The sequence below is a fragment of the Lissotriton vulgaris genome, unplaced genomic scaffold (assembly GCF_964263255.1).
Source record: "Lissotriton vulgaris unplaced genomic scaffold, aLisVul1.2 SCAFFOLD_2154, whole genome shotgun sequence".
Lineage (NCBI taxonomy): Eukaryota > Metazoa > Chordata > Amphibia > Caudata > Salamandridae > Lissotriton > Lissotriton vulgaris.
In genome coordinates, this window is record NW_028252912.1 from 122,943 (window position 1) to 141,763 (window position 18,821).

The 18,821-nt window shown below is 45.6% G+C and overlaps 1 protein-coding gene across 1 annotated transcript in view; it reads left to right on the forward strand.

Annotated features, from left to right (window-relative positions):
- LOC147661214 (neuropilin and tolloid-like protein 1) overlaps window positions 1–18,821 on the forward strand; it is a gene marked incomplete at its 3' end in the record, with an annotated part of 310,411 nt that overhangs the window by 12,542 nt on the left and 279,048 nt on the right. Inside the window, exon 2 of the mRNA XM_086951234.1 lies at window positions 9,757–9,810. Within this exon, the coding sequence (XP_086807360.1) occupies window positions 9,757–9,810 (54 nt within the window). The remainder of the gene's footprint in view (window positions 1–9,756; window positions 9,811–18,821) is intronic.

The window sequence follows — 18,821 nt, forward strand, 5'->3', positions numbered from 1 at the left end:
TTGCAAGCTGGACGAGAAGAAGAAGAAGCAAGCTGGTGAATGGACTGACACAAGCCAATCGAGACAATGCCTGTCCCCCCCCGGTGTATCCCAGAGTTAAGTGGTGAAAGTCCAGTGATAGTGTGGCTCCTGTTACGTCATTGATTAGAGTGTTTATGGAGTCCCAGAACTTCCTAATTTTGGTGCATTGGAAGAGGAGGTGTGCCAGGTCTCCCTTCTGCTTATTGCAGTTCCAGCAGGAGTCGTTCTCTCTGATTCACATGGTGGCTAGCCGTGTTGGGGTCCAGTAGGCCCTGTGTACTAGCCAGAATTTTGTCTGGTCTAGAGTTGTTGTCACCTTTCTTCTTGATGTGGAGGACCATAGATCTGCCCTTTCCTTCTCACTTAGCTCTCTCCCTGCTGCTGCTTCCCATTGGGTTATAGTTTCGTTATTTAATTTGGAGGTTTTGGGGCTCATGGCTCTGTATATGTGCGCTACTTGGTGTCCTGTTATGTTCAGGCTGTTAGCGTATTGTATTATTGATGGGGTGAGCGTGTTTATGCCTGCTTTGGCTATTGCCACTCTTATTTTAAGGAAGTTATAGAGCTCTACGCTGTCGAAATTGTACTGTTCTTTGAGTGTGTCAAAAGCTGTTTAAATCCCTTTCTCCTGTAGCTGGCTCACCGTTGTTATGCCGTGTCGGTACCAAGTGTGCATATCCAGTGATTTATTTCTATACTTTATTCTAGGGTTGTGCCAGAGTGACTCTAGCTGAGTTTGTCTGACGCTTATGTCTAGTACCTTATCTAATCTCAGTAGGGCCAGTCTTGTGTTCCTAAGGATTGCGCTCTGTTTGATTGCGGGGTGTTTCATCGCTGTGAGTAGTGCCACGGGTTCCATCCCCCCTAGTAGTCTCCGTTCTAAGGAGAGCCAGCCTGGGGTGTAATTACTCTTTGGTGATATCCAGTACAGACCTTGTTTTGCCAAGCAGGCTGTTTGAAAGGTTCTGAAATTTGTTATGTTCAGACCTCCTAGTGCCTTGGGGAGTCTGAGTTTCTGAAGGCTGATTCTAGGTTTCTTTCCTCTCCATAGAAATGTGTTCAGTAGTTTGTCCAATTTTTTGTGAAAGTCAGGTGTGTTGGTTAGTGGTAGCATGTTGAGCATGTAATTGACCATAGGGGTGACCATCATTTTGATGGTCTCAACCTTTCCCCACCATGTAGTGAATTTTGGTGACCATCCCTCTAGTTTCTCCTTGATTTTGTACAAAATTGCTTGTTCATTCTGGTCTAATGTGGTCCGCAGGTCCCTCTCGAAAAGGAGGCCCAGGTACTTAATGGCTTTCTTTTGCCAAGTTAGACCTGAGGACCCCAGTGCAGTCTTGTTGGTGTGGATGTTCAGTGGTTTACATTCAGATTTCTCTCTGTTAAGTTTGTACCCCGACACCTGTGCAAACTGATCTATGGTGTCCATTAGTGCTTTAATAGACCTATCTGGGTCTTCTGTTACGATGAGGACATCGTCCTCAGATTGAGTTTACACTCCTTGAGTGTGGAGCAAGCTGGGAGTGGTCTTCCCGGTAGCACACACAGGATTTGTGCCTAGTGGCATTTGTGCCCTTGCTCAAACTTGTTTTGCCCAGATATCTTACTCGTCCTTCCTTTTCCTTATTCATAGTGTACGTCATGGGACTGTTCCTTGTGCCTCTCCAGACATGGTCTTACTAGCTCTGCGGGCACTGATGGTTGGCCTGGTGCTTGTGGATAGGACTTTACCTTCTATTTCCCATCCTGAAACTCTGCAAGCTCATCACCTGTTGTTTGGTGTGGGGATTGTTATTAACGCCCTGTTCTGGGTTCGGCTTGCCCATCCCATGGGAGTGCCATATTTATATCCTTCTGCTTCCATTTGCTTCCTTTGGCTTCTAGGATGTTTTTGAAGTAGAGCTGCATTCACTGTTGGGGGTTACTCTTTAAATTTGGCCCCTATGTTCCACTTAGTTTCTCTGGTGGTGTTTTTCATTATGCTGTTTTCCGTGCTTTATGCTGTTGCCTGGCCCAGGAGACTAGTTTGGCACTCTTCATTGGTTTGCTTTCTTTTGACTCTCCACCAGCTTTCTGTTGGGCTTAGTTTTTGGGGATCGCTCCCAAGTTTCCCTTGGTGGTTCTGCTTGTGGTTGTCACTGCCTTTCACTGCTATGGGATTGGTTCTGATTTTTTACTTTATTTTAGCCCACCTCACCCTATTTTGGGCTTAGGGGTTTGAAGGTGGTCTGTTCTGCTCCCCCCCCCACACATTGTGGCGCCTGGGAAGTAGTTTGCATCTTTACTCCAGGCTGGCACCAAATCCTTTTTTGCTGCTTGGATTCCTAGTGCCTCTTGGTCTCCTATATTTGTGCTCCTCTTGGAACTGGAGCTTGCGCTACTCATATGTATTCCGTGGTATGGTTTTCTACTCCTCTGCTTGGGATTGGAATTACTTTCTTGGTACCTGGCGAGCTGTGGCATTTTGGCCTCCACTGTTTGTCTTTGGTTCTTTTGGAGGAGTTTCTAACTTGTTTTGTTAGCTTTGCCCCCTTCTTGCTTATTTGACGTATGGTTTGGTGGTGGCTTCTCCTTTGTGCTTCTTGTCGAGACTTTACCTTATCGGGGTGTGCCACTTTTGTCCTAGTGGGTTGATTCCTTAAATTCAAAGTGTACTGTCTCACCTTGTGCTCCACTCAGCAGGTTTTTTTGTGCTGAGGTATTCCAGGCACTCACCACCACACTTGAGGTGTTTAAGGCTTTTATGGTAACCCTACCTGCCTTGCAGGTCACTATCTGGGTGTCAGCTGTGCGGCTCATGCTGGTTTCTTTTTTTGCTTGCAGCTTCCTTCTGGATTGTTGTCCTCACTTTTGGTGTTAGGAATATCTACCCTTCGTTGGATACTTGCTTTCATGTGAATTGTGCTGTTGCTTGATGTTCTTGTAGCTTGAGTCTTTGGCCCTATGTTTGTCATAGTTAGTTTTCACTTAAACTTACCTCTGTGTGCATGGAATGATGTGGGTTGCATTTTGTTGACCTTGTTTTTATGCTTTTTCAACCCACTTATACCTACGCTTATATATATAGTATACTTTAATGCAGCACAACGCAGCAAGTCACCTTGCTGCGCTGCACTGCGCAAAAGGGCAGGAATGCATAGTATTTAACATCATCAGGCACATTCCTGTCCTTTACTTGCACTGGCACACAATGTGCTGCCTTGCACCAATGCAGGCACCTTTGTGTCATGGTTTAAGGGTACCTGCATTGTAGTCAGGAATATTTTTGTGCAGGAGGGTGCACCTTCATGTCCAAAAACAACCCTCAGAGGCCATTTCCTCTTTCTATGTGTGCCGCAGAATGCAAAAACCTGCTGAGTGGAGCACAATGTGATCCAATCACTCCAAAGGCTGCGGTGCTTGCTTTTTTTTGCTGGAAATGGTGACTTCCCTTTCTCCTGCTTCACTACCCTCATTCTAATGGGTCTGCCTTTTTGGGCCTCATATGTCTCTATGCGGTCTACTGTCCTGGATTCCTATTGGACCTTCAAGCGTAGGGCAAGGTATGCTCTGAAGTGCTTCTTCATAATGTTGTGCTTTCTCTTTTTGGGTCTGTTGGCTCTAGATTCTGGTGGTTCTTCCATATGTGCTGCTTGTTTTGGTAGGACATTGATCCTTTCTGAGCCTACTTTGCTTGCTGTTGCAGCTGTTCTTGTTGGGATTTTATGCTTCCTATTTTGGTGTGGTGTCTGGTTACTCACTTTGCCTGGTGCTGCTATGTGGATGTTGGTCAGTGGCTGCATCTGTTCTGGGCAGCAGCTGCTTGATTCCTTGCTTCAGGTTCTCCAGTGCATTTTGGCCCTGTTGCCTTGAGTTCGAAATTGGGTTACTGGTTGAGTGGAGTGAAACCCTTCTCGAGCAGCAGCCACAATTTCTGTCTGTGTGAAGTATTAAGCAAACCTCAAATTAACCTGTGCTTAACCCTCTGGTCGCTTGGCACAAAGCAGTCAGGGTTAACTTAAAGGCAATGTGTTAAGTATTTATGCAGCACTACAAACAGTAGTAAAGTGAAAGACCATTCAAGAAAAATCTCACATTAATTTATAAACATAGAGGAAAATGTAAAATTATTTGACTCCAAAACAACAAAAATTAAATCAGTAGAATCATAGATACACAATTTTAAATAATTAAGTGAAAATGGTGCCTAAACGCACAAAAGCCAAGTATGGGAATCTGGTCATGCTGGACCAGGAAAAAGTCACAAGTTCAGGCTGACCACAATGGAGTCGAGCAAGATACCAGGATCAAGCTTTGCCCACTGAACAAAAGTGCTTTAAATCCTGCTTTCTGGAGTGTTGCGGGATCCCATGTCAAGGAGGAGTTGTGCAGCGGTGGTTCTGAGAACCTGCGGGGCTGCAGTGTGGAGCTTTGCATCATCGTCAAGGAGTTTGCCTATGAGGGACTTTTAATGTGAATGCCTGCGTTAATTATACGTTGCATGACCACAGTTCTGAGGAGACTGCAGGCTGCGATGCAAAGTCTGGCATCAGGAATGCATTGTGGTGTGGCAGTTCTGAAGCAACTACAAGTAGATGCGATGCGCTGCATCCATTTTGCCTACAGTACCACGGCTAGGCTAGCAGAGCACATTCAGTCCCACTTTACAGGGTCAGACTGGGGGGCACCATGTAGGGGCGTAGGACTAAAAGCAGAGAGAGTCAAGGTGCTGCGATCAAGGCAGTTGGAACTTTTCTGTTCCTGAGACTCTAATCAAGAGGCCAGCCACTAGCCTATGGAGTCACTCTAGTTGTCCTGGGCTTGAGATGCAGGTCCAGTCCTCTCTCTCAGGCAGCACGGCAGAGGAGCAACCATCCTTCTTGCAGATCAGCACAGCAATCCTTCTGAGTCTTTCACAGGTCCAGGGGTGTACTGAAGAGATGGGTCTAAGGGTCCACATTGAAGTAAAAGAAGGTTCTGCAAGTTTCAAACCCCAGAAGTGTTTGGAATTTCCCTCCTCCCTGCCTTGCCCCCAGTTTATCTGGGGTCACAATAAATGTATGCCAAACCTTTGTGAGTGTGTTCAGGTTGGGTCTTTGTGATGTGCAAGTGTGGTAGGCGACAGTTTGGTCCCCCATCAAGTCAGAGATGGCTAATCCTGCCAACACCTATACACATTTGTCTCACGTAATCAACCAATCAATCATGGGTTTATATAGCATGCTACTCACCTGTGGGGGTCCCAAGGCGCTGGGGGAGCGGGCAGAGGCTCCCGATCAGTCGAAGAGCCAGGTCCTGAGCACTGTCTGGGAGCAACGTACAAAGACCAGCTATGCCTACTACACCTAATCATGTGATCAAGGAAACAAGCTCCTGGCACCAAATGGTTAGGACAAGGAAATTCCAAGTTTCTACAAGTAGCATTTTTAGAATTATGACTTACAATCTTATTTTATCATTAACAAGGGTTTTAAATTGCTATCTTTTAGATACCAAACTTATCTTCTTGCATTCGAGAGCTGGCATTTACTAAATGTAATAAGGCAACCCAATGAGACACTAGTAGTGAAAATCGAATTTAAGAGTTCTTCACTATCAGGACAGGTAAAAACACCAGCCCAACTTTTTAAATACACCGCCCTCTGCCCTCTGGGCCTTGTTTGGCCTACCCCAGGGGTGACATATATATTTAAAAGAAAGGTTTAGGCCTAGCAAAAGGTTTAGTTTGCCAGGTCGAAATGGCAGTTTAAACTGTTCTGGTGTGGTTTAACATGCCATAGTACATGGCACGCAAGTATTTTGTGTCTTGGGTCTAGCTCGTTCGGTGTCATGCTGGGTTCTGGCCTTTGTGTACGCTGCTCTTCACATGAAGCCCTCTTAGCTTTCATTTTATTTACCCTCATGGGCCTGTTCCTGTAGTCTAGGTCTTCCCATTCTGTGTGTGGACACTGATCTGCCTTGTTGCCTGCTGTTGGCCATGATTTTGGATTTCCCCTTTGTTTTGCCCTTTCTAGCATGCTGAGACCAGTGTGCTCCTGTGCCCTGTTTTAGGTGTGATGTACTGCCTGTTTGCATAATTTCCTGTAGAATTTCAAGTGTTTTTGGAGCTGCGTTTGTTATGGGAATCAATGAGGAGCTTCCATGTTCCCGTGTCCCACTCCAAATTATGGGGTTAGTGCCTTTCACTTCTGTGGATCAAGTTTTTATTGAGCTGGTGAATGCTTGCTGTAGGAAGGTGGATATCTGGCTATATAAATACCCTAACTTTTTGCCTAGTGTTTAGCTGTTTTTTGGACTTAGTTGGCCTGGGATCATGCTAATCAGGGCCCCAGGCTATCCGCTCTCTCTGTAAAATGGACTCCATATACTTTAGGTACATCTCCAATTGGATATTGGGTCACCTTCTGAGCCTCTGTATAGTGTACCATAGGTACCCAGGACATCGGTGCATCCAAGGCCTACCAGGGGCTGCAGCATGTATTATGCCACCCCTGGCTGGCCATCCACACTGACACAACTGGCTGATCACTCAGCTGGGGCAAGGTTGTGTAATCACCCCTTGCTTAGGTATAGTATCCCTATACCTACCATTACATATAGACACATATAAACCTATAAGTCACTCCTATGGCAGGCCTTGACAATCCTGAAGGCAGAGTGCTTGGTTTTATGTGAGATGGTTCTCTAGCATGAGCTGAGCCTGTCTGCAGCTTTCAAAACCATGTACTTATAGTTGTTCTATGATATAGCCATACCAAATACTCTTAAGTGCATTATAATCCTCGCGGTTAATGCTAACTTTGGTTTGGCTTTATCAAAATATTTCGTGTAAAGTGTCATAGGCTTTGGAATACTACCCCCCGCCAGTCCTGGCGGCGGCGGTAGCATTCCACCCTTCTAGTGGGAGAAGACATGTAGTTGTAGCTTTACCTGGTTAAAGTTAAACAGAGCCGTAGCATCACAAGATGGATGCTGCTGCCACAGACACAAGTCTGACCTCCTGCAGCTGGGAGCCCTTTCAGCGAGGGAGGCCTGGACAATAGGTCAGGCCATAGTGTATTGGGGCAGGGTGGGTTGAATGAAATGAGACACTGCATGGCGTACACAAGGTGTTCCATGCACAGCCCGGTTCAAACCAGTTGCCGGGGCACTCTAGCCCCAGCTGTAGCGTGAAACTGGACAAAGGGAAAGGAGTGTAACCACCCCCCTCCCAGGTTCCACCCACAGGAGGGACCTAGCAGGTAATCCAGCCCCTTTAATTTGTATAAAGCTAGGAGCTGAGTCTAGAGACTTTAGATTATCCTGAACTGAAACTCTGAAGTGAAACTCTGGACCTTTGACATTCTACGCAACTAGAAGACTGAAGAATCTCCCTTGTGGTCAAGGAGTGACCACCCTGTGCAAACAGGTACCACCTAGCGAATTGCCGGTTTGCTTTGTCGACGCTCCCGAAGAATCCCGACAACTTTGCTTCACAGGACTGGACTTCCAGACTTCTCGGACCCCGCCCCACAACTCCAGAAAAGCTGAGATCCATGGTGGACAAGAGAGACGTGGGACCAGACACCTGTCCATTTTGCTCTTTGCTAAATTGTGCAGCTTCTGAGGCATCCTCGAAGTTGTGCATTGAGACTTGAGAATCCCCAACCCCGAGTGGTCAGTGCTCCAAAGCTCAGCCCTCCACACTCCCCGAGTGCGGCGTGGGGCCTGCTCTTGCATTTCCTCTTGATGCGTCTTTGCGGTTGCTAGCCTGCTGGCTAGTGGCTATCTTGAAGACTCCATTTCGAAACAATGCTACTTGCCTAGTTTCTCTGGGCTTGCTCTTGCTTTCCTGTAAAAGGGAAGCTCCACAGACCTTGCTGGTCTGTACAAGAAGCCGATCTTAACTTCCTGCGTGGTTTGCCTTTGTCAAGGCTTGTTGATCCAATCCGGAAGCCGATACCACCAACAGTGAGAACCTTTGTAGTATCCAGCTCCTGGTTGTCGTCGACGCCTCCTGGTCCACATGGCTGCAGAGCCAAGCTTCACTTCTTTACCTGTTTGCAGCTCGACATTGCCTGGTTCCTTCCTGGTTCCTTCCTGGTCACTGGCTAGTGACCCAGACTCTGTCACCTCTGCTTTCAGGTTCTTCACTTCTTTGATCCACCCTTGGATCTATCCGGAAATCTTCCTCCTGGTCGCCTGCAGCATCTTCTTGCAGCTCTTCATAGGAATCGACGACGAAACCCGACAAGACTTCACACCTATGCACCCGGCTTCCCTGGGTGAGGTAACTCGAGTACTTTGGTGCTCCCGTGGGCAATAACTATCCAAGTGTCCTGTTTTAAGTGGGTTTCCCCGCAAGTCCACCCGGACTGTCCGAAATCAACTAGTTTCTAATTTTTACGTTCCCATTCTAAGTCCAAGTCTATGAGAACTTGCGTGTGTGTTTAGACACTGCACACACATCCTGTGAGACTCCTACTTCCTAACCTGTGGTTGTTCAGTGTAGTCCCAGCGATTCCCTAGGCCATAGGCCTATTCACTTGTTCTGAAGTGGTTCTTATACCACTTACTTAGTATATGGCTCGTGAGGCCCCTAGGGAAGAATTGTATTTGTGCAACTTATAGTATGCTTATTGAGTCTCTTGTGCTGTATCTCGAAATCTGACCTCATAAAGAGTGCAGAGGAGTGGTGTTAGTTATAAATACATATATATTTGATATATACCTTGTGTGGTGTCCTTTCATTTGATATTCAAGGGGTTATTATTGGTAAAACAATTGGCTTCACATGCTCTCTGAAGTATTAGCCTAAGACTGCTTTGTACATGCTACCACTAGGATAGCTGTTCTATAAGGTTGACTTTACAACCATTGAAAAAATTGAATTGAAAAATAATTTATAATGCGCAGAACAATAACCCGCAGGTATCAAGGCGCCTAACAGAAGGTCAGAGGAAGTTCAAGAAAACTTAGGACCTTAGACCATCACCATAAGGGTTGTTTGGACTGAATAGTGGACATCACATATCAGGCCAACTTCTCACACTTGCTTCACTGTAGGGCGTGGGGACTTTTTGACCTTCTGGGTTTTGTCCTTCCTTCTTTTTTACCTGGACTTCGCTCTTTTTGACTGGCTAACTTGGTGGGAGAAAGATACTTATCCAGCCTGCTTTTGTATATCCTCATGAGGTAAGGACAGGAACGAGGGCACAGTAACGGGTAATGAGATTACCGACAAATATTCAAACTAGTTATTTAACAAGCATTTGGAGCCTTTCAGCACGAGCTTACACACAGTTTTCGGTTTCAGAATAATTGGGGCTAAGAACCGTCTTCCTATAGCAAATATGTTGCTGTGCTGACATATGCCCTTTTCACACGTGTTCATCCTCCTCCCCAGTTTCATCACTCAACTGCGTCATCCCACTATCACTCACTGTCTTTCCATTCAAGCCTCATTCCTTCCCTGGACACATGTAAAGAAGAGATTTGTTGGCTCACAGCCCATATCCAAACTGCTCACCATTCAAAAGGATCTGCCTAGACATTTTGTTTCCATTTAAGCAGCGCATTTAGTTTTGTGAAAGGCAGACTCACACTCTCAATTAACTTCATGAAACGTCAATCCCTCATTCTTCGTTGTGCAGAAACTGATGTCCACTGGTGTAAAATTAACTTGAATCATATTTTGCATTAGTCATACAAGTGAATATTAACTTGACACTCCATGATAGCAAATGAATACAAATGCCCCTTCTTCTGTTTCAGTTGTAGCAAGTCTTATCATCCTACAAGCGTGTGGAGCAACAAAGAAAGGACCAGGTTAGTGTTGTATACCTATTGCTGGGGAGGGGGTGTGTATTGGGATTTGTTATGTTTACATTGTTCATCCTTTAGCTATGAATGCTATGAATGAATGGATGAAAAAAGTGAATATATTTAACATAAGTGTTAAGTAAACGTTACGCTTGCCTAGCACTTCTTAGTATAGGAATCTGTGTTTAGGCACTAGCAGTTACTTCAACTTTCTTTCCCTCTGCCAATGGAATTAATAACTGTTGAGTGTCTAATCTGCAGTATTGGTTCCAAGAAATACAAGGCTATTTTTTTTTATAAATCTTGGTGATTCACTCATTCTTTATGGTCACCCTAGTTGACCAACAATTCCTCAGGATACAAATTTTGACTCCGGCAACCAGCGAGGCAAGTAGACGTCATTCATGTGTCGACAGTGTGGGGGCTCAGTTATATCATGTTGCAGTATTAGTCATTTAGTGAGGCACACTACAGTGTGTAGGCCATTACTGGTAGTATGGCCTACCTAGGTCCAGTGTTGTAGTAGCCCAGGGAAGTTGAAGAGAAGGTGGGATGTGTCCCAGCCCGAGCTCCTCCACCTCCAACTGACAGAGTGATGCAATGGCCCAATCGTGAAGCGCTTGTGCGGGGTCCTGTGCCAGTCCTGTAGGTATTTAAGAAGGCTGAACGCCATTCTGGATTCTCTCAACACCCCCAGTACAAATGTTGCAACATTCCTTCTCATTCATGAAGCTCATTGATGACCTCCTAAAGATGCTGTCATTTTGTTTGTAACTTTATGAGAGGTTTTTGAGTGCAGATGGTGTACTAACAGGTTTTAAAAACCTAACATCACTCCTTCTAGTGCATTTGTATACTCTTTGACACATCTCGCCTTATTCTCCCACCCCCCCCCCTTAGTCAATATCTTTTAAAATGTCTTCCCATCCATCATACTCATAGGTGACCCCCAAAACATGCTGCTATTTTGTATATAACTGCAGGAGATGTTTTGAGTATAGGTGATGTACTAACACTTTATAAGAACCCAACATCACCCCTTCAAGTGGGATTGTATACTCTTTGACACTCTTTGACACATCTCAACCTTATTAACTAAGTCAAGCGGTCATATCTGGGTGTTAAAGCCTCCAATCATTAATCAACAGCACACATCAGGCTATAAACAGATGAGAGGCAAAGACAACAGATTTTAACACCAACAGCAACTCGGCCATAAGGATATTAGCATATGTGCTCCAGCCCCACCCCAGCACAGAAGCCCACACTCCCACTGACTTTACCTGTTTTTTTTTGTTCCAATTCTTGCTTATAATTAGTGCCACTAGGTTAAATATCTTTATTCGGTTAAGTTCATAACCATAAACTAACTTAGTAACATAATACATATATATCAAGCATAAAATCAGCATACTCACAATACAAATACAGAATAAACGTAAAATAATAAAATCACCAAGTATAAAACCTGATATGAATTTCATCGCCAGCGTCACAAATATAGCGGTTGCCACTAGCAGCATCAATTTTAATCAGGTCTAGAAAGCCTCGATCTTAACATAGCTCTTAAAAAGCAGGATATTATGAATGTAATATGATCATTAGATAGGAGCTGGAGGAACATAAAGGCAGGTCGAACCGGCGTAAAGTTCAAAGATTTCAGCAGAGGCGTGACGAACATTTTCTTAGGTGAGCTAAAATATCCACAAAACATCATAAAATGTAAGGTGTCCTGCGGAGACACATTTCTCACAGCTGCAAGGACCCAAAGAGCGAGGTGTGCTCCAACCACTAGGGGAAGCCAGCAGGTGATGCAATAAATTAAATCTAAATCAGGTCAGCAGAAATCTGTTCCAATCACTAGTAGCCATGGACTGGTATGGAAGCATGCCCTGGACTGTTTTTAAAAGGGTATGCCCCTGAACCAAGGGTTTTATCAGTTTTGGCTGCTCTCTTTGTAATGAATTGTATTCAGTTGGACTTGGCCCTCTCTGCAGGGTCTTCCCTGAACTTTTTACCTTCCTCCTACATTCTCTCTGACCTGTTTTTGTTGGTTTAATGACTCTGGGCACTTTACCACTGCTGCCCAGTGCTAAAGTGCATATGCTCTCCCTGTATATAATGTATAAATGGATTGGATTTCATGTTTGGCTTATTTGGTTTACTATCAGACCCCAGTAAAGTGCACCAGGAGTGCCAGGGCTTGGAAATACAAATGCTGCTGGTGAGCCTACAGCACTGGTTGTGCCACCCACTGAAGCGGCCTAGTAAAATGTGTCTAAGATCTGCCATTGCAGAATCGGCGTGCAGTCTGGTACTGTCATGCTGGCTGGGCAGGTGCACACACTTGCCAGCCCCTAAACCTTCCCTTTACTTCATGTGAGTCACCCCTATGGTAGGCCCAAGGGCAGGGTGCATTGTAATCATAAGGTAGGACAAGCCCTGATGTATGTGGCATGTCCTAATAGTGAATTACAGTCATTTTCGTTTTTCACTATTGCAAGGCTACCTGTTCTCATAGGCCAGAATTGGCTGCTGGAAATATTACACACTATAATCCCACAGGCTCAGGGAACATGGTAGAAAGTCAAGTTTAGTATGCCTGAACTCAGAATAATAAAATACATATTTAAGTAAAGTTTATTTTAATATCCTGTGTTTGCAAATACTACTTTTAGAAAGTTAGTATTTGCTTGCCTAACCATTTCAGCCCGCCTCTGCTCTGATGTGTATCTGCTGTCTGGTTTCTGTGTGTGACATTGCTGGGGAATTCCAGGAAACAGGCTGAGGCTGACAGGTGGTGAATAGAGAGATTACACCAGGATGGGTTGGGGGAGTGCCCCTTGACTCTGAATAGGGCTGTGCTCTGCTACCTCAATGCTGGCTCCGCCCCCTGGGGGGCGACTGATGATTCTGCCCTGCACCTTGTGAAGAGAGAGGGGGAAGACTGTCAACAGAGTACTCCTGGACTGTACTTGTCACCACAATGCTGGCTCCACCTCCTGTGGAGCGTCTGATGTCCCTGCCCTGCTCACTGAAAGGAGAAGCTAGAGTCTTCAAAACAAAGTGCTCAGGGACTGGACTGTATTAGGCAAAGGCCCCCCTGGCCTGCAAGAACAAAGGATTTTGTGTATAAAAGTAGGAGCCCTGCTCCTAAGAAATCAGATCCTGTTTGTGCCAAGAAGAAACTCTGCCTGAAGAGAAGGACCTGGAAAACCTGCATAGAGGACTACTGTACCTGACCTGGGAGACTGGCCTGTGGTGGGTGCTTTGCTACAAGAAGGAGAGGAAAAGACTGAGAAAGACTTTTGAATCTACTTGTGCATTCTTTGAAACGATCTCCAAGGGCTTGCGTGTGAGCCTGCCCCCTGAACTGAGCCCCAGGAACATTGGGCTCTACCCCCCTGAAGAAAAAGCGGCTGATTGTGCTGCCTTTCCCTGCAGTGCTGACCGAGGAAAGCTGAGTGCGTTGTGGAACTTCGCCACGCACTCTGAGAGCCTGTGCTCCCCTGTCCCGCCGAGCAATAGGACTTCTGCTTGGTCGCGCCGCAGCTTGCACCTTAAAGGCCAGCCCTGCCTGGCCCAAGCACCGTGACTGCTGCCAAACCGAGCCGTAGCTCGCAACGTAAGAACGGACCCGTCCGGTCCAAGCGCCGCAATTCTCTGGCCCCCGAGCCGTAGCTCGCAATGTAAAGACAGACTCCACCCTGTGTTCACTTTCCCCCGTGTGGTGTCCTGCTGGAAGCTCCCCGCGGCTTGCTTCGCCTTCAGCTGCTTCCCCTCTTCAGGACCGGAGCGGACACTGCCCAAGAGCCTGTGCCCCACAGTGCTTCGCTGCTCTAAGTAAAGTGACTACTGTGCCCGAGCTGTACCTCTCACCACCAGGAAGGAACCGCGACGTGGGACGTCTGACCGGCACCGCCACATCCGCCCCGAACTTTCCAAGAAAGACAGGGGTACTGTGCAACCCTCCGTACTGTGAGCCACGCCCCGGACTGAAGTGTCCGCAAGGCGCATACAATTTGGTGAAGCCTGTCCTGTCAACGCGGTACGAGTCGCACGGGAGTGCTATTACTCGTGCCCCTGTGTGACCCAGTATCGTTGTACGCATCGTACCGTGCACCGCGCCTTGGACTAAAGTGTCTGCGAGGCGCGTGAAACTCTGCAAAGCTTTCTTTGTTCATCCCGCTTGAATCGCACAGGAGCTTTAGGTTGCGCACAACCATTTAAAAACATTGCCAAAGAACTGATTGCTGCATTAGTATTGTGGAACCGTTTTAAGTATTATTGGAACTTGTAATAAGCCTGCTTAAACCTGCATATAAAATAATTCTATTTTTTACATAAAGCCAGCCTTGTGTCCATCTGTAGTGTGCCAACTGGTTACTGTATGTGGTTACAAATGCTTAACTCTTAACACTCTGGGGATCAGCCTTGCCTGCTCGCGCCAAGCCGCCTAGAGGGTGAGCAGGAGTTAGTTCCAGGAGTAAGTCTCTTGCCCTGACTAGAGGAGAGGGTCCCTGCTTGTCACAAGTGCTTGCCTGTGCCAACCAGAGACCCCCAAATCTAACATATTCCAAAAACTGATGCCTCACCCACTTCAACTCCAAAGTGTGCATGGACTGAGGACAATAAAATAAGCCCTCCCTACCAAAGCAGTTGAAGGGGGCCTTGACATATGCAATCGACGGTATCTTGTCCACGTGTTCAAGGGCCATACAATCGGTGAGTACCAGCCTATTCAACTGGGATTCCTTCCTAGTCCAGATCTTAATCCAACATAACTGTGGTCTGAAGGCAATTAAGTCTCCTCAGAGTTTTATTCTGAGATCATTATCCACACAAAAAGCTGGGGTGCTTTGTGGAACCCGTAACACATGTCTTAATAACATGTTTTCAACATTCTGGATACTATTAAGTTTGATGTATCCCCAGACCTCGTTTCCATATAGGATCTTAGAAACACCTTTAGGCTGCTACACCTTGGATAGAATTCTTGGGGGCCTGGACCCCAACCTCTGATCAAAACCATCCAGAGCGCCTGTGGCCTTGATAAACTCCACTTTCTTTACACCAATCAGGGTCTTCCAATTCATATTAGAGTCAAACAAGTCCCAGATATATGAAAAATGCATAGTATGGTTTCCCACATTGAATGTTTTGGATCTGGTGTACCATGGGCCATCTACCATCACATACGATTTAGTGAAATTTACTGCAAGGTCCAAATTAGTCATAAATGAAACAAACGTATCCAGTTATAACTGTAAATCTACTGTGGTGCACGCCATGCTGACCACATCATCAGCGTACAGTAGAACTGGAAGCGCTGTTGTTCCCACCTTTGGGCAGTCAGACTTACCTAGGAGAAGGGCTTACTCCAGATCATTAACACAAAGGCTGAATAGGAAGGGGGCAAGAATGCAACCCTGATGTACCCCCCCACAAGTAGTTCTAAAAGATTGGGTACGAGCTGATCCCGGAGAATGCCACAAAGAAGCTGAGGTCTGGGCATGAATATCAATTAGAAGGAACACAATATTCGGGTCCGCCCCTATTGCAAGAAGCAGGCCCCATAACTTCTCACGATTGACCCGACAAAAGCAGACATAAGGTCCATGAAACCAAGATAAATTGACTCAGGTTTGGCAACAGTGTACTTGCTAATAAATAAATAGAGATTTAGGCATTGGTCCATTATTGATCTGGCTCGTCTGAAGCCATATTGTAACTCTGAAAATATGTATTTTCCATCTGCCCACAACATCCACCTATTAAAAGTATCCTTCCCAGGACCTTCACCATTGCATCAATCAGGGATATTGGTCGGAAACATTGGTTGTCCTTATCCTTCCTCTTAAACACCAGTTCAATTAGTGTGGTGGACCACAAGGGTGGGGTGCCCCTCCTCACCACCGCGTTAAGGACAGGACCATTATCACGGTTGGACCCCAGATCTCAATATCATCCAAAAGCAGATCAGGGGGTATCCTATCAAGCCTGGGGACTTATTGCGTTTTAGCACCTGGATGCCCTGAGTGACTACATCTAGCGCAAACATCCCATTTGACTCTGCCACCTGCGAACCCATTCTGGTCCTCTTTGCCTCCACTTGACTCATAGTTATAGATCCTTTCAAAGTGCTCTATCCACTGTTGCTCTGTAATGTGATGATATAGATCAGGGCCATTTATGCTGGCAAAGAACAGCTGATTTATTACATACCAAAACAACTGCATTATCTATGGTCGTGCAAGCTTGTTCTAGATTGTCCCTGGCTCTCTTTCTAATGGTGGATTTACCACAAGCAAGTGCTAGTTTATATACCTTACTGCAGGCAGTGACCCATTCCTTGCCTCTAGGTACCTGCTTTAGGGTTGCCTTCAGCAAATGAAGAGCTTCGGAGCAATTGCGATCAAACCATATTGATTCCTGTGGCCTGTCGTTTGTTGCAGGAACATTGAGTAGCTCTAACACCTTGGGTGAGAGGCGAGCATATGCCAACACGATAGCTCCACTTGAGGAACGTGTATCCAAACATGGAGATCTTGTGTTGTCACCCTGAAAAAAGAGAGTGCATGGTCTCCACGTGAGATCACCTAAGCCTCCTACCTTGACCTATGAGGGAGAGCACAACCTGAGCCACTGATAAGGCCCTAGCACCACCGTTTAACCCACAGATCTTTAGGGACAGGGGTTTATGATCACTGAACGCTCGGTGCCCTATACTAAAATTGGAAATAAACAAGAACAGGGGAGATTATACAAATCTCTTTTTTTTCGCTGAGGGACAACCCTTCTCTCTAAAAGTTGATAAAATACAGGGATTGATAGACTTGCCAAATTTCTCCATAGAGAAAACAAGATTGTAGGTGCTTAGGATTGTGCTGAGATCAGATCCCTCCCTTGTAATAAACATATGCATCCCCTCTGCCAACATACATTTGGGTTTGCTAATTGATAGATCTAAAAGACAATCAAATAAATGACAATTACAATTGCCCACGAATATAATCTTCTACATCTCATATCTGTTCCCAGTCACATATTCATCGGCAGAGTTTAAAGAGGAGAGGGTAAATGCCTCGTCTGACCCGGCTTTAGCATTATACACATTAATTAAAGCACAAGATGTACGTCCCTGGAGGGTTTATTTCTGCGCTTTCAGCAGATACGAGTCTCAGGCAAAATCCATAATTTTCCCATGCAATTCCAGGGAGACAAAAGTAATAAATCCCCCTTAACCCTCTCCGCAACTGAAACACAGCAGGGGTAAAATATGTTTTGTATCCTTCTAGGAAAAAAGGTTATGCTCTTCCAAAATTTCTTGTAGACAAATCACCTAGTATTTCATAGCAAACTGCATCCAGTTGCAATCCTTAAACGATGCTGGCAGGCCCGCAAAATTCTAAGACAACAACAGGAAATCATGCAAGTTACTAGCCAATATATCCGGTGGGGGTCTTCTACACAGGGAAGTAGAAGGGGGCATAGATGGAACCAGGGGCATACGTCACTCACAGATCTTAAGCTTCCTCAAAGGAGCAAATCTATTTGTTGTCTGCAAAGATGTTGACACAAAGGGAGAATATAGGGGTCTGCTCCAAGTGCTCGAAGAGCCCTTCTCCTGTGGGACTTGATTCCAAAAGGTAGGACACATTTTTTCTAGATTGCAAGCAACCCCCATGGAAAGGGCCTGAATGCTGGACAGTCTAGGAGATCTAAAAAGGATAAACATTGTCAAGACGTGCAGCTATAGTGGTCTATTAAAGTTTACCACAAAACAATCCCCAGCCCACTTCTTACATCAGACCCCAGCCAGTTCACCCTTCGCACCATGTTGATAGAACCATATATTTGCATACCCAAATTAGAGTACAAGTCTAACCAGTGAACCACCTTATTATTCAGATCCTAATTGGATTCTGACATAGACCTTGTCAAGGGAGGGACATTTCCTAGGACCACTACATAAGCGGTAGTGGCAGGTGGTAAGTTAATTACCACCCCTGACTTAGGGGGCATACGCTGAACCAGTGACTGTAAACTCAATCCTGCAATAGAAACTGATGGGCCTAACAGGACGGAGAGATCAAGGAGAACATTATTTAACACCATAAGAGAACAAGGTATTTCATGGGGAGATTCTGGCCTAACCAGATTCACTTGCGAGTTTCATGACTAAACAGGAACTGTCTTATCGGTTGCACTACTTTTTGAGGAGCAAGGTCCAAGTGATGCTTCTCCCAAGGATTTCAAACAGTCCAGGATCTGTGACAATCTGGATTCACATGCAGCCTGATTCATCAACGGGCCATTTTGCGAGCCCCTAATAGCGAATCATAGCGATTCGCTATTAAGGACTCGCAAAACGGTAATCATGTAGGAATCGCATAATAAAATGCAATTCCTACTGATTCCTTCCAAAAGGCCCATAGGAATGAATGGGGAGTATTCCTTATTTGCGATTAGCAATTAGCTAATCGCAAATAAGATTGCGATTTGAAGGGTGCCAGGGGTGTCCACAGGACACCCTGTAGCACCCCTCAAATGAAATTTCACACAGGTGTTGCACACACACATGTCCAAAGGACATGTGTGTGTGTAACATGCAACTCAGAAAAATGCTTTTAAATGCATTTTTCTGAGTTTTCGCAATTTACCGCGAGGTCTGACCTCGCGGTAAATTGCGGCAAGAAATTGCGAATTCGCAATTTTGAATTGGATGTTGAATTGCATTTAAGGAATCTCTAATAGAAATTCCTTAAATGTAATTCCTCGCACATTTGCGACATCGCAATTAGCGATTTTTGCATTTGGGATGCTGAATCCCAAATGCAAAAATCGCTCTCGCAAAGGGCCGGATTCTCAGAATCCGGCCCCTTGAGAGCGCAATTTCGGCTAGTGAATCGGGCGGTAAGTGTTTGACTTGAGACGATTGGTTCTATTTTTGGCATTGAACACTTTTGTGAAAACATTTTTGAACTTCCCTGAGTGGCCATTCAACATGAAGCCCC